The sequence below is a fragment of the Pygoscelis adeliae genome, unplaced genomic scaffold (genome assembly GCF_000699105.1).
Source record: "Pygoscelis adeliae isolate BGI_AS28 unplaced genomic scaffold, ASM69910v1 Scaffold127, whole genome shotgun sequence".
In the NCBI taxonomy this organism is placed as follows: Eukaryota; Metazoa; Chordata; class Aves; order Sphenisciformes; family Spheniscidae; genus Pygoscelis; species Pygoscelis adeliae.
This window is the reverse complement of record NW_008825208.1, coordinates 935,260-950,325: the sequence shown is the minus strand read 5'-3', so window position 1 is coordinate 950,325 and position 15,066 is coordinate 935,260. Positions and strand designations below refer to the sequence as shown.

Below are 15,066 nucleotides of genomic sequence, written 5' to 3'. Positions count from 1 at the left end.
CAGGAGGCAGCTGGTGGACAGCAAGATGCCTACAATGCACTGGTCTGTGGCAGGGCTATGCACATGAATTTGCACTTTTGCATACAGTTTTGCCTGTTGAATTTATCCACCTGTTTCCCATCCCATCTACACAGTCAAGGCAGGGGGAGGAAGGGATTATCTGCTTTCACAGGCACCATAGTTTGTCACACAGAGCTACTAGTAGTCCTGCGCCCAGAGAAGCATGTTGCAACCAGGCAAGTTGCCCCCAAACTTTACCTCAAGCCTGAAAATCGCTTCTCTGTCATCGTCATGCAAAACAAAACTGGATGAAGTGCCCTGACACCCTGCTACAGTGACAGCAGTGTAGTTCCCCCTGCTGCCCATGTTGATCCCCCAGATAACCTTGGGTTCAGGGCTGTAACCCTGACTGCAGGGAGGGGGAGACAGACAGCAGGTCTCTGGATATTGCCTTGCAGTAGCAATGCCAGACATAGGTAAACAGAGATATCATTGAGGGTCATAATGAGCTTTGACTTATACATAGATCCAAAGCCTGGTGGTGCTAAGTCTGCAGTGACAGCAGTCCCAACAGTGGGCAGGAGACAGGCCCAGCAGTGGGATCTAGCCCTAGGTCCATCTGTCCCTTGGACAAAGCATTCCCAGGGTTTTTGGGTAGTGAAAGCCGTGGGGGGGACTGGCATGGTGAGATGTACCCAAGGTTGGGCATGTTTCCCTACCAAGCAGCTCCAGTGACACTCGAGGAGTCTGTGACACTGGAGCTGCTCAGGGTGCCGGACACCTCGTTGAGCTCCTCCAGGTCCTCACCTAGGAAACTGGATGCATCAGTGTGGCAGTTTAACCCCAGTTGACAACTAAGCCCCACACAGCCGCTCGCTCACTTTGCCCCGCAGTAGGATGGGGGAGAGAATCAGAAGAGTAAAAGTGAGAAAACTCATGGCTTGAGATAAAGAAGTTTAACAGGTAAAGCAAAAGCTGCTTGTGCAAGCAAAGCAAAACAAGGAATCCCTTCACTCCTTCCCACCGGCAGGCAGGTGTTCAGCCATCTCCAGGAAAGGAGGGCTCCATCACGCGTAACGGTGACTTGGAAAGACAAATGCCATCACTCCGAATGTCCCCCCCTTCCTTCTTCTTCCCCCAGCTTTATATGCTGAGCATGACGTCATATGGTATGGAATATCCCTTTGGTCAGTTGGGGTCAGCTGTCCTGGCTGTGCCCCCTCCCAGCTTCTTGTGCACCCCCAGCCTACTCGCTGGTGGGGCGGTGTGAGAAGCAGAAAAGGCCTTGACTCTGTGTAAGCACTGCTCAGCAATAACAAAAACATCCCGTATTATCAACACTGTTTTCAGCACAAATCCAAAACAGAGCCCCATACTAGCTACTATGAAGAAAATTAACTTGACCACAGCCAAAACCAGCACAATCAGTGAAGGTGGCCCAGGGCTAGCTGAACCGAAATGTGGAGAGAAAGGCAAGGGAAGCAGCGCCTGGCACACTGTAAAGTGTCCAGCTGCAACAGTTTGTGCAACCGAGACTGGCCAGAAAGTTTAACCTACTTGCACAAATTCATCCATAGCAAAGAGGATGCAGCTTTGGCCACATCTGCTACAGAGCACTGCTGGAGAAGAAGAGTCTGCTGTGTTGCTGGTGCTGGTGGGGGACACGGAGGCAGTTCTGGGCTCTAAAATGAGCCCAGTGCCCCTGGCATTGTGGGCAAGCCTCTGCCTCTCAGTGCCTCCACTTCAGAGCAGAGACAACTCAAAGCTAGGCGGTAGACTCTGTAATTTCCACACTGTTATCCATCACCAAAGCCTTCCCATGGAATAATAAAATCACCTCCTTGGGATTTAAAGTAATTCACACACAAGAGCCAAATCTTTACAGGGATGTCTGTCCTGAGAGGTGCAAGCACAGGCTCTGTAAGATTTTAAAGCCCATCTAGTCCATTAAGCACCCCTGAAGACTCTGAGGGCACAGCAACTCTTCCTTTTACAAATGTCCTTTACAGATTTATTGGTTTCTACCCAGCTAGAAGATGGCTGGAATGGAGAAATATTGACAGTACCAGCTCTGCAGTGTCACATGGCAATGTTTTGCTGAGTCAAGAGTGGGTTATCAGACCTCACCAGGCTTTGGAGTGACTGAGTAGATGTGGGGTGTGAGAAGCTGAGTTAGCCACAGCCTGAGCACGCACCCAGTTCCCATGGAGCACTGAAAAACCCAGGGATTTCCACCCTTTCTTCCTTGTTTCATATCACCTGCAAGCAGCCCAGAATATGTCAAGCGCTTTGTAAGAGCGCTTCCAGATGTGATGTCCCTCTATGGCCAGACATATAGAATCATAGAATAGAATCATTTAGGTTGGAAAAGGCCCTTAAGATCATCAAGTCCAACCGTCAACCTGACACTGCCAAGTCCACCACTAAACCATATCCATAAGCGCCACGTCTACATGGCTTTTAAATACCTCCAGGGATGGTGACTCAACCACTTCCCTGGGCAGCCTGTTCCAGTGCTTGACAACCCTTTCGGTGAAGAAATTTTTCCTAATATCCTAATATCCAATCTGGCACAACTTGAGGCCATTTCCTCTCGTCCTATCGCTTGTTAGTTGGGAGAAGAGACCAACACCCACCTTGCTACAACCTCCTTTCAGGTAGTTGTAGAGCGCGTAAGGTCTCCCCTGAGCCTCCTTTCCTCCAGGCTAAACAACCCCAGTTCCCTCAGCCACTCCTCAGAAGACTTGTGCTCTGGACCCTTCACCAGCTTTGTTGCTCTTCTTTGGACACACTCCAGCACCTCAATATTTTTGTTGTAGTGAGGGGCCCAAAACTGAACACAGTATTCGAGGTGTGATATGTTTTCATCCTCCCCAACCACTGTCTTTGCATGGTAGAGCATCCTGCAAGGTACAGTTTTCAGGATGTCTGCATGAGGCAGGGTCACGCCAGGGCCGTGCAGCATCACACAGTGCTGGAACGTGGACACCCTCACCAGCATGGGAGACCTTGCCTTCACTTGTGACTGAGCTACAGGAAACTCCTCTGTGAAAGACGTGGAAGCCTCACATCTCTTTATGCCATCCATGTTCCTGGCCCACCCTCCCGTATCAGAGCCTTCCCATATCTGTTCTGCTGCCACCACCCTGCTGCTTCTTTTGGGGCTGTTAAACCTGCCCCACCTATCTGGAGGTATCCTATAATCTTCCATGGACACACGGGAGGAGCCCTAGAGCAAAGTGGTAACTCAAGGGATAAGCAGAAAGGCAGCACAAATGACCACGGACCCCCAGGTTACGTCTTAAGAAACCCACACTCATGAAATTTCAAACTCTGGAGTTTCTAGAGACCTAGAAAGAGAACCTGCAGAGAGCAAAGGCTGTACATTAAAAAAAAAAAAAAAAAGCCTGGCAAGGGCTGGAGGCAGGCTAGATCTGCTCACCCCGAGGAGCTGCTCCGCTCCAGGGCAAGTCTTGGGACTGCACAAGGAGGTGGGATCATCCATGCCACGAAGGGCGAGCAATTCCCAGAGGATTTCTAACAACCTTGGAGCCACTTTGAATTCATTTGGGGGGTGGGTGGGGTGGTGTTACAGGCACTAGCACTTCACCAGAGCATAAGCAGCTGAGTATCCCATGGAGAGAAGTGGTGGTAGAAGCTGAATCCCAAATACTATGGACTGAATGTGTTAGAAACTGGCCGAAGTGGTGACGTGTCCCTGGTCCAGCAGAATTGTTATGCACAGGTATAATCTTAAGCTTTTCTGCGCTATCCGGGCATGAGAAACTCTGAAGGCAGTTTGCAGAGGAGGCCAGGATTCCCACCTTATCTCACATGCAGGAAACTGAGGCAGACTGACCTCAAGGCCTGGCCATACAGATCGCAGAGCAGGGAGCAGGATCTCAGGGTTGAAGCCCTTGTACCAAGCAGAAGCTTCCCCTTTGCAGCTATACTGGCCCCGAATATGGTCCTACAGAGGCTGTGTGAGCCTGCATGCTGTGCAATGGGCAACAGGGAGCTAGGAGCAACCACTAAGGGATATCCCCCTGCGGGAGCAAGGGACTAGCTGGGTCTTCCCATTGGTTTTACTGGGGCTGCCCATTGCCATCCTGCTTCATGAGGGAAGTGCTTTGCTCATAGCCTTGATCCACCGGGTACTGGACCAACGAGTCATTGGGAAGTCCTCAACGTGCACAGGCCCTTGCCTGGAGTCCTGGTATGGATTCATTATTCCGTCTGGATTTCCAAGGAATGTGGTGCAGCCCTTGGACAGGCGTCATGAATTTGGCTTGGGCGTTTCCAAAGAATATGATGCCACAGCTGCCCTGACCTCATGCAGCAGACAGTCCTGCTGTGAGGGGGACCAGAGGGGAGATGGAGGTCCCTTCCCACCAGCGCTGCTAGGGTCCTATGAAAACACCTTTCAAACAGTGTATGTCCTGTTTCAGACCTCACAAGGGGTCCTCAAGGACTAACAACACCTCCCTGCATCTCACTCTGGAAACGAGCAGCGAGGCAGTGCTGCATCCTGCCCTGCCGTGCAGCTCCTCTCTACTATAAAGGAGGCTATTTGAGTCACAGTGTAGCAGCAGCGAGTGTAAATTTCCTATCTGAAGTAGAAATACTTGCTGTATAAAAGCACTAACATGTTTTGCAATCCACACGGTAGATCCTGGGCAGAGACTCGTGCACCTTTGCACTCTGATAAGGAGAATATTATTACCATACTAGTGGCCTGGCCAGATAAGAGGTTTTGGGCGGGCAGTCTGCATTTTTTTCAAGCTCTCATTATGCTGCACCAGTATCTCCAGATGCTGTTCCCAGGGAATTGAGCTGCTTTCTATTTAAAACTGCAAAGAGCAATGGAGAGTTTAGGCAAAGACCATGCTCATTCGGACTCTTCCCTGCCACCTTCTGCAGCCCGTGAGGAGTATGCTGTGCCAGGTAACGATAAGACCACTCTTAACATGCGTTTTCAGTGAGAGAAGAGAATGATCTTTGTCACCAGTGGTTTCTAAAAAAGGAGTTAATAATTACCAGTTTATGCTTGGGGGATGGAGGATGCACATTTAACTGCAAATATATGTGGCTTTTTCCATGTTGTGTTTCAGATCACAAAGGCAGAAGCACCTATAAAGGCTTTTCAACTCAGACGAAGTCCCTCAGGCAGCATCAATATATTGTCTGTTTGCAGACTGGCAATACTGTCTCATTGTTCTTTTAGCTTGATGGATTTTTTTTCTTTTCATTTCATCTCTGTATCTTTGTGTCCTCTGCTAAATAATTTTTCATCAGGATGCAGATGTTTACTGTGATCTTTCCTGCCTAGTGCTAGCAGGTGACAGACAGCTTTGGAGCAGCTGTGGGAGTGCTCTCTGGGACCAGTTAGAAGTGAATGAGTGGTGTTTGCTACCTGTGCAAAACAATTTGCTTAGGGTGGGTTGGGAAGGAGACTGATTGCAGGCAGCTAAAAATGCTTTTATGGCTCACAAGACATTTTGAAAGGGAAAGAAAGTTACCTTGGCCAAAAAGGGACATGCAAAGGATTATGTACTTCAGCAGTTAAACTGAAGCCCTGTGCAGATCCTGCTACTGCAACTTGTAACCTCATCTTCCCAGGCAGCTTCCTGCCTTTTGCTATGTGGATGGCAGAGTCATCTCCTGCTGACTGTGCCCTGCTGCCTCTGATACTGCTTTACATCAGGGAACAGCCTCCCATTTGAGGAACATCTACTCAGCTGTACATTGTGCAGTCCAAGCACGGTGTTTTTCATGTCAGAGGCTGACACCATCTCTGGTCATGCTGAGATGCCCCTGCCATGACTGAGAAACTCTGGCACTGTTGTTGCATGTGGCCTTCACATCTGTATCGCATCCTGCTGTGCCCCTTCTCTTTGGTCTGGGCTGGAATTTTTTTAGGAGAGGAGCCGTCTTCTCCTGTATGGCTCTGCTGTGCTCAGAGCAAAGGGGGCTCCTGGAACTACTGGACAAAAAAGGGCAATAAAAGAACAGAAAAACTAATAGTCAACAACAGAAAGCAGGATTATTTTTTTATTTCATGGTTGTGATGGTGGCTGTTGTTATTATTAGACAGCACTTAGAATACTATGTCCAGATTTGGGCAACTCAGCACAGGGAAGTCAAAGGCATACTGCGATGAGTCCAGTGCAGGGCCATCAAGACTGCTAAAGGCTGGAGCAGATGACATATGAGGACAAGCAGAGGAAACCAGGCTTGTTCAGCCAGGAGAAAAGAAGGCTGAGAGAGAGACCTCATTGCAGTCATCCTCTGCCTAACAGGGGTTACAGAGAAGGGAGAGCCAGACTCTTTTTAGGGGTGCACAGGGAAAGGACAAGAGGCACCAGGTCCAGGTTGCAAACATGGCTGGTTAGAAAGGAAAAAAAATTAACAGTGAGAGTGGTGCGGAGACCAGAGAGGTGGGCTTTGAGGTATTCCGAAGTTCCCTGGACGAGGTCCTGGACAGCCTGATGTAATTTTAAAGTTGGCCCTGCCTTGATGAGGACATTCGAACAGAGACCAACAGAAAGCCTTTCCAAGCTAAATTTCTGCAAGATTATTATTAATTATCAGAAGTGTCTTGTGTAAAGATCTACTTTGGGTAGAGGTTGGCTCCTCCTGTCAGTTTTGCTTTTTTCTGTCCTGGATTACGGTTTTTCTTGTGTTTAACAGACATCTGGGATACAGGAGCTGTAGTCCCAGCTCAGCCTTGGAAGTCCTTTTCACCTTGCCAGTTCTCCCAGCTGGACAAGGGAATGACAAAATGACCATTCTTCACCGATTTGACCTAATACTTTAGTGTAAGCTGAGGCTTTTGTGGAAGAAGCTGGATCTGATTACATCTGGAAGGAGAGGGTCATAGTTTTGCTTTTTCATTGTGTGGGTTTTGTTGAAACTATGAAAATCAGCGCTTTTGTGACCTCTTCAGTGTACGCGTGGGAAGAGTCCCCGCTCCCTCCAGGCCCCAGGGAACTGTTGTTGCTCCTGAACAATGCCCTTCGTCTTAAGGGAGCAGTCTCGTGCTACTTGATCTAAGCCACATCTTTTTTATCACAGGCTGGAGTCCAAGCTAGAAAATTCAGTGCTGACTGGATCAGAAACCACAAGACCTACTGCCATATCATCAGGAATGTTGTTTGTTAGGACAAAGACATGGGGGAGGAAGTTCAGTGCTGGCTTCAGAAAAGTTCAGGAATTCATTCACCCAGGTGTAGATGGCTGAGATGTCTTTGCCTCAGGAAGCCATTTGGAGCCCTTTGCAGCCAGTGAAATGGGCACAACTTACCTTGGCCTAAGAAGGCATTGCACAGGGTGACTGGGACCCGGGGGGTGCCCCTTTCTCCTGGTAGCTGTAGGTAACCTGCATATCTTGCCCAAATGCTGAAGTCAGCATTGGAGCTTTCTCATGAGTCAATCTTCAGCCCTGCCATGGTCATCTTCATAGCTGCAGACCAGCTTGGGGCTGCTTGTGTGGTCTTTGGGACCAGTCTCCTCAGCCCCAGCAGTGTATACTAGCCCTGTTCTGGTCTCTGGTTGGGGCACCATTCCCTACAGGGTCTCAGCCTAATACACATGAGCATCTGTGTACAGGAAAGCCTGTGTCCTCTGGCTCACCCCCTCACCCCCACAGACCTGTTCCTATGTTGTAGGGCTGGCTATCCTGCAAGGCAAGGCTTTCTCCTTAGTTAGTTAATTAGATGAGCATCTTAATCGCAGCAGTGGCCAGTTGCAGCTATCTGGGGAAAAGGATAACAACAGAGAAAACACAAAAATTTATCTTGCAGCCTGTAGTGAAGTCTGGCCAAGGGATTTCCTGGTGTCCTCATGGCACGGGAAGCCTGCCCCATGCTTCCGTCAGGCCCCAGGTCCCTACAGTGGTGAGTAGGTTGGACAAGGGTCACCCCAAAGCTGCAGCAGCAGGAAGAAAACCGCAGTTAGAAATTTAGAGTAACTTTCAGTGCAGGAGCCTGGGAGCTTTGGGTGGTATATCATTGGATCCTACCCACTGAGGCTGAGCTGGAAGTACAGCACCCAAGCAGTTTCCTATCAAGACCCACTTCATGACAAAAAGAACATGGCCTCTTGCATCAGTGTCACCCTGCCTCTGTCACCAGGCAGGGAGGGATCGAATTGTTCCTTGGACAGGTTGTCATTTTAGCACTCAATTTGTCGTTGTAGATGTCATCATCACCCACCGCTTGAGGGACCGGGAGCTGCTCCGGAAAAGAAAAGCAGAAGCCCAGGAGAAAGACTCAATTCAGTGGGTTCTGAGGTAAATCTTGCTTATGCTGTGGAGTCATTTTCTTGGTGCATTTAACCTGAGCCCAGGCATGGCAGCCCAGCCCCTCCATCTTCACACAAGGACAGAGCCGAGCTGGGCCCCATCAGTCTTCAGTGGGGACAGGTGACCTGCAGCTGGTAGCTGCTGAAGGTCTAGGCAGGCGTTGGGGGGCAGAGATGGATAGGGGGGTGGGTTACATAGGTGGTGGGTTGGATGGCAAGCAATTCTCAACCACAGTGTGGGGCCGGGGAAAAATTTGGTGCCCAAGCTCCCGCCCCCCTGGTGCGGCTACAAGAGGCCGCCATGTGGGGCTGGGGAGGAGGGCTGCAGAAGTGCAGCTTCTGCTGGGATGACTGGGTTGCAGTCACAGCCAGGGGCCTGGCAAAGGGGCCTCGAGGCAGGAAGGAAAGTCCTCCGCCCCACGCCCAACTCTTCACCCCTGTGAAATCCCCTGGCAGGGAGCAGAAGAACAAACGGCAAAGGAGAGGCAGAGGAGCCAGGCGAGGACGGGGCCACCAGCCGGCAGTGGAGCCCAGCCCGGAGCCAGAACCAGAGCCAGACCCTCAGCTTGACCCACAGGAGGAGGCTGAGCCAGCGCCCTCCAAGCTGGCTCTGCCGGAGCCACTGCATCAAGAACAGCCGCCCGTGCTGACCATGCAGGACCTGGTCAGTGGGATGCAACCGGGAGCGGCGGAGGGGGAGCTGGCAGCCAGGAGCCAGGATCCTGCAGGTGAGCTGCTGGAGAGCCGGTGGCCTCATGGGGGCTTGGGGAGTGGTGCAGTGCCGCCTCTTGAGGACTGTCAGCCAAGGTTGCCCACCTTATCAACTACCAGCCTGCGGCACCACTACAGCACAGGTCCCTACCCCACTAAGCATGACTTGGGTAGCTGTGAAAGGGGTGGGGGGGAATGTTGGGGCTGTGGGGGTAGATACTGCTCTCCAAGTCATGGGGAGTGATAAGAAGCCCACTACTGTCAGTAGAGTCATTGGCATGGGGTCTGTGGTCCCTGGTCCTAAATAGCTCCTTGTCCTAAGGACACCTATGTGGCTCTGCCACAAGCCAGGTTAGGGCAGAGGTGCTGTGGAGAGCAGATGCGGTCTCTTGAGACCAGAGCTGGTCAGGGAGAGCCAAAGCCCAGGCACAGCCCACAGTCCACAGTCCACCCAGTTTCAGGGCTGACACTGGGGTGGGGGGGAGACAAAGGTGGGCACTAGGGCAAGGGGTGGGTGTCTGCAGGGGACTACCCCTTTGGGACCTGCCAGGACTGAGGCACAGAGGACACTAACCTGCTCTGAATGGCAGATTGCCGTCTGGGCTCGGGAAATCCATTTACAGCTAACGCAGCTTGGGCCAGCAGGAGTTGCTCCCAGATCTGGCTTGGGAAGAGGAGAGCACATTTACTTTAGCGGTCAGTGGGCCAAGCATGCAGATTGCTTCAAAACCAGGAAAACATAGGATCTGCTTCAGAGGAGGTGAGCATCCTCTGACCCCCGATTACTGCATTTCCAGCAATGTCTGTGCCAGGGGAGAAGAAGAGGCCTCTCGCTGCAAGGCGTGCAATGCCCTCATGCCATGGAAAACAACCATTCTGCATCTTGGGGACTGGGGCTGACTGGGGCACATCACAGCGGTCCAGCTCTGAGATCTTGAAATGGGCAAGCATCAGGGCTCCATTTATTTGCCTCCTGCCTTTAAACCCATTGGGGCTTTACCCTCTCCAACTCCCCTCCACAACCCCTGGGACTGCTGTGTCCTTTGAAAAGCAGGCAGACTACCGGGGGCTACCTAACATCACAGGCAATCACAGGAGCCTGGCCGTGGGGGCTTTAGCGCAGCATGGAGGGGTAACGCACGAAAGCCTCCCAATATGAAATAATCTGTCTCTTACATGCCTTGTAGGTGAAGAGGAGGTGCTGAAACCAGCAGAAGCAGAAATACCAGAAGATTTGAATACTCCTCTGGAAAATGACAACGAGGATAATGAATACAGCACACACGTTCTATTTTAGCTTTCTGTTTGGTATTTCTTTTTAATGTTTTGACTGCTGCCTGACAAACTCTGATAGGTACTGCAGAGTGATTTTGACCAGCTCCTTCCTTGTCAGTAATAAAGCGCACACTCTCCTGGTCACTCCTCTTTCTATGCTTCTTTCAGGTTACAGTGAGGGGGAACACGGTTGCTTGAGCAAAGGCAGTCCTTTGGGAATTGTCTGCTGCCTGCGGCTCATGAGCCCTCCTGCCCTCTCTGCTGGAGGGCTGTTTCACCTGGGTGGTGGTCCCACGGAGGGCTGCATGGTGCCCCACCATTTCGCAGTTTAAGTGTACAGACCAGCATCCATCCACATTTCTGAAACGCATTTCTGATTTGTCGAAATGCAAGTGGCATTGCGAAGCTGAAACCCACCGTGATTTTTAGCTGACTGGAGCTGCCTGGCTGGGGCTTCTTCCTGCACCTGATAAACCCTACAGTCCCTTGTGTTATTATCTTCAGTCTGAAGGTTTTTCTCACAGTCTGTTTTCCTCCCCGGTAAACAGCTTGCTTTCCTAAAGCCTGGAAAGCATTTTGTTTTCAATTTCTGGGCAGCCTCACTTCGACCTTGCTGAGCCGCCGCGTTAAGCAAACAAAAGATGGTTGAAAACAGCTGAGTGCGACAGGCTGAAACTTGGCTGAACCATACACTTTTGTCAGGGAAATGCCATTTGAGGCAAAGACAGGAGCCACTCTGCACAGCTGCTGCGTCCCCGGCTCCCCAGCCACACACCCAGGACGACTTCTGATGCCAGGAAGGAATGGGCGCCCTCTCTCTCTTCCCACATTTTGGGTCTTGTGATCTTCTCTCCTGTGCGTGGCAGGGGTGGTGGCTGTCTTACGTTCCTGTAATATCCTGACACAGAGAGTCTTTCTCCCCTTAGAGTGGAGGTCTCCATTGCCATTATCTGACTTACCAAGGGCCTGTCTCCTAGAGCGCAGGGCTTGCCAGGCCCTGAGGTCACCCTCGATTTGGGGAATTTATGGACTTTTGGTGTCTCCGGAGGTGTCGCTGCTGCTGTCCCAGAGCCCTGCAGGCCATGCATCTCAGCAGATGTGACATCTCACTGGTGACACCAGTAACACTCTCTCTCCAGTGACAGGATGGACATCACTGACATCCACCCCTGCTTTGGTTCCAGGGACATCACATGAGGGGCAAGCACTCACAAGTGCTTAGCTCAGCCTCCCCACCCCAAAATCCTGGGATGACCTCTGCAGTTACACTGCCAGAAGCTCTAATGCACCTGGTGGGTGTCAAAGCAGAAAGCATCCAGCAGCCCCATAACCAAGCAACTGCAGCCCATTCCCCACGGGCAGCTCCTGGAGGGACAGGTCTCCCTACAGAGGTGTCCTGGCACTGTTTTGGTCTCCACAGATGTCTCAGCTAATGCAAGGTTGCGCTCTCCCCTTGAGTGACTGATACTGGTGGGAGCAGAGCAAGATCTCTCACCTTCTGCCATGAACTACCCAAACCTTGTTCATAACTGCAGATACTTATGGCATAAGCTGAGGGCCTCGTGGAAGGCCTGTAGCATGGAGGGAGCTGTAACCAGGGAGGATGCTGACCCCAGACCAAGACACTGGGTGACGACAGCTGAGGCTGCACTGGCCTGAAGGGGAGCCAGAGGCAGGAGGCCATGTTATGGTTGAGCACCATCACAAAAGCTGTGCTGGGGACCTTCTGCAAGTGTGGTGTCCGCACCACGTTGCAAGGAGGCTGGGCTGTAGGGGCTGCTGCTGCCAGGCAGGCCAGGAGACCCTTCTTCCTGGCAGAGCCCCACATGTGCCATGGTGGAGGCCAGCAAGAGCTGGTGGCTCTTTCCAGCTCTCCAACCCTCTGCAGTGCTCACAGGGAAGGGGAATCAGCCGTGCTGCCCACCTCCATGTCTGCAGACATTTAGGCTTGCCTGGTTCCCAGAGCTCTTTAGATTTTGGGGAGAAGCAACTTCTGGGAGGCTTTAGACTCATCTCACAGCCCCCATCAGTCAAGGAAGGCACAAAACAACCACGTCCGCCCTTCTCTGGTGTTGAAGTGGAGCTGTAGGAGGTGGTGAAGGCCTGGCACGGTGACATCTCCATGAACATGGGGCAATGCTCATTGCTGAAACACACATGGGCACTGGTGCCGGTCCTGTGCTGCGAGGGCTGGGGAGCTCCCCGTGGGCAGAGGCTCACAGGAACCAGAGAGAGCACCTCTGTCCATCTCTGCGGAGATGCCTTTGGTGGCCACGAAGTCCTGGAGTCACCCCAGGTACCGCATGCTCTGTCTTAGAGCTGCTCTCACTCTAACTGGCTTCTTTTGCAGCCGGTAAGAAAGGTGTGCCTGCAAGCAACAAATCTTATCACAGAATAACCAAGGGACAGATAAAGACCTTATCAGCACTTTCATTTGAAACCCACTGTTTCTTTCTCTGCCAAGAGGACAGATAACAGAGCTCTTGCTTATGCGGATGGGGTTCAGGTGCAAAGCTAGACACATGGGGGTCCATGTGCATCCCTGAGGTAGGTCCTGCTGTCTGAATGGAATTGGGGATGGGCTGGCAAGGGCAGCTGTATCTAGGGGAGGGAGACTGCTGTTCTGCAGATGCAATACATCACCTTCTCCCTCCCTTCCCTCTTTCCTGAGCCCCAGAGAGATATCTGGGGAGCTGGGTCAGTGCCCAACACAATGCTCTCCTCCTTGCTGTGCTGTACTGGTGAAAGGGCTATGTGAGGCTCTTCCAGGACACTCTGACCTGCTACCTGAGCCATGCAGACCAAGGCAGGCATGCTGTGATATGCAGTGGGTACAACGACTATGACTGTCTCCTCACTCGTGAGATTCAGCTTGGTGTTTGTTAATGTGAACTGGGCTGGGCTGACCACGCTGCTGTGAGCTCATCTCAGGGCCACGGGTCCTGTCCCCATGTCCTGCAGAGCGTGGGGAGCCAGCCTGAGGGCTAACAGCCATGACAGGACAGTTAAGGAAAGGGAAGCTGACATCATATCCAGGAAAAACAGACTCTCCTCTGTCCACTGCCAATATCATTCAATATAACTTTCAATATCCTTCCAGGAAACATGCTTCCAGCTCTATGGGAGAAGAGAGGGTTTTTGGTTTGTGTACCCGGGCTTCCCGCTTCTCAAATTGCTCTTGTGAAACTGGGTACCTCGCATTTGCAGAAAGTCAAGGGTGATTTGTGTTGCTCATGGGTGATGTTTTGAGCTGGGAGGGTTTTCTGGTCCTTAGCAGAAGTGAAGTCATAGCTAAGCCTGAGCAGAAAGAAGTGGGCCAGCAACATAGAGCCAGAGGCCACCCACCAGAGGTCAATGAAAAGCCATTCCATCCCGCAAGAGCCTGGTCTTGCAAAGGTAAGAAAACTTTCTTGTTGATTTACCAATATTGACTTTAAGCAGTAAATCCTGGTGACAGCAAATACACACTCCCTCTTTGGCCACCATTTCCTGCTCAGAGCGTGTTAGCTCTGATCCTTCCTGTTCTGTGTTCACCATTTAAATAAACAGCCTCTAATACTGCCAGGGCTGCCATGGACTGCAGCTGTGTGCCCAGCTGGGCTCAGCAGTGCTCCACCAGCTGGCCTGGCTCTCCTGTTTCACCAGGAAATCATATAACCGTAGAAAAAGTTAAGTGGGAAGAGATCTCTGGAGATCTTGAATCCAACCCCTGCTCAAAGCGTGGCTAACTCTGACCAGACTGCTTAGAGCTTTTTCCAACAAAGTGTTGACCATCTCCAAGATTGGAGATCCCACCTTCTCTGGTCCCCACCCAGGGCTGCCCCACTCTCACGGGAAGAAGGTTTTTCCTTATGTCCAACCAGACTTTTCCTCATCGCAGCTTTTGCTCCTTGCCTCTTGCCCCACCACGATGCACGTCAGAGAAGATCCCAACTCCATCTTCTCTGTAACCCTCTTTAGGACTGCAAGTTGGACTCCACGCTCGCCTTCTCTTCTCCAGGTGAACAAACCCGATTCCCTCAGCCTGCCCTATGCTCAAGCTCCCTTTCTCAATGGCCTCAGCTGGGCTCCTGTATAACAATGTCTTCCTTGTACTGGGTTACCCAAACAGGATCCAGTGGTGCAGGTGTGGGCTCATCTGCATCAGCCAGGGGGAATGGCCACTTGCCTCAGCCCACTGGCTGAAACTCGATCCAACTGGATGGACTTGGAACTTTGAGCATGATTGTGGCTTTGTCTTCCTCAGACTGCCTGAGGTTTTCACCCACGAAACACAGAAAACGCAGAGCAAAAAACCCAAGAGACGGCTTGTGTGATAAACAGTGTGATCCGAGCTTCGTAGCCTTAATAATGATTCTTTTTTCAACCCTCTTCTGTATGCGCCGTCTTTCAAGTAATTTGCAAAAGCACTAAATGTGGTTTGAGTGCAGAACTACATACCCCTGGAAATTACTGCTTGTTTGTTGAAATGTTTAATTGCAGACTGAAGGTGCAGCTCTAGTGCTCCGTTTTTATAGCTAAGCATTACATTCTGTGCAAGAACTAGCCAACAATTTTCAGGTACCTAAAGCAGTAGCTTTGCATTTCCAGTGGGAAACACCTTGGGCAAGGAACCGGAGACTGGCCCTCCAACCCCAGCACGCAGCTCCGAGGGCTTGTGCCCGCAGCCAACGCCGGGTCAGCCCCCGGACAAAACCAACGCCGCGGCGACGCCAGCCGCTGTCGTCCTGCGAGGGCTTCCGCAGGCTTGCAAAGCGCTGGAGACCGCGGCGGCCGGCC

The 15,066-nt window shown here is 51.5% G+C and overlaps 1 protein-coding gene across 1 annotated transcript; it reads left to right on the top strand.

Annotated features, from left to right (window-relative positions):
- Window positions 1–4,747: 4,747 nt before the first annotated feature.
- On the top strand, window positions 4,748–10,423 carry HEMGN (hemogen). Its single transcript, XM_009328936.1, has 4 exons — window positions 4,748–4,944; window positions 8,197–8,290; window positions 8,758–9,029; window positions 10,200–10,423. Exons 1-4 carry the CDS (start codon window positions 4,863–4,865, stop codon window positions 10,307–10,309), a joined length of 558 nt encoding a protein of 185 aa, XP_009327211.1. The 5' UTR covers window positions 4,748–4,862; the 3' UTR covers window positions 10,310–10,423.
- Window positions 10,424–15,066: the final 4,643 nt, after the last annotated feature.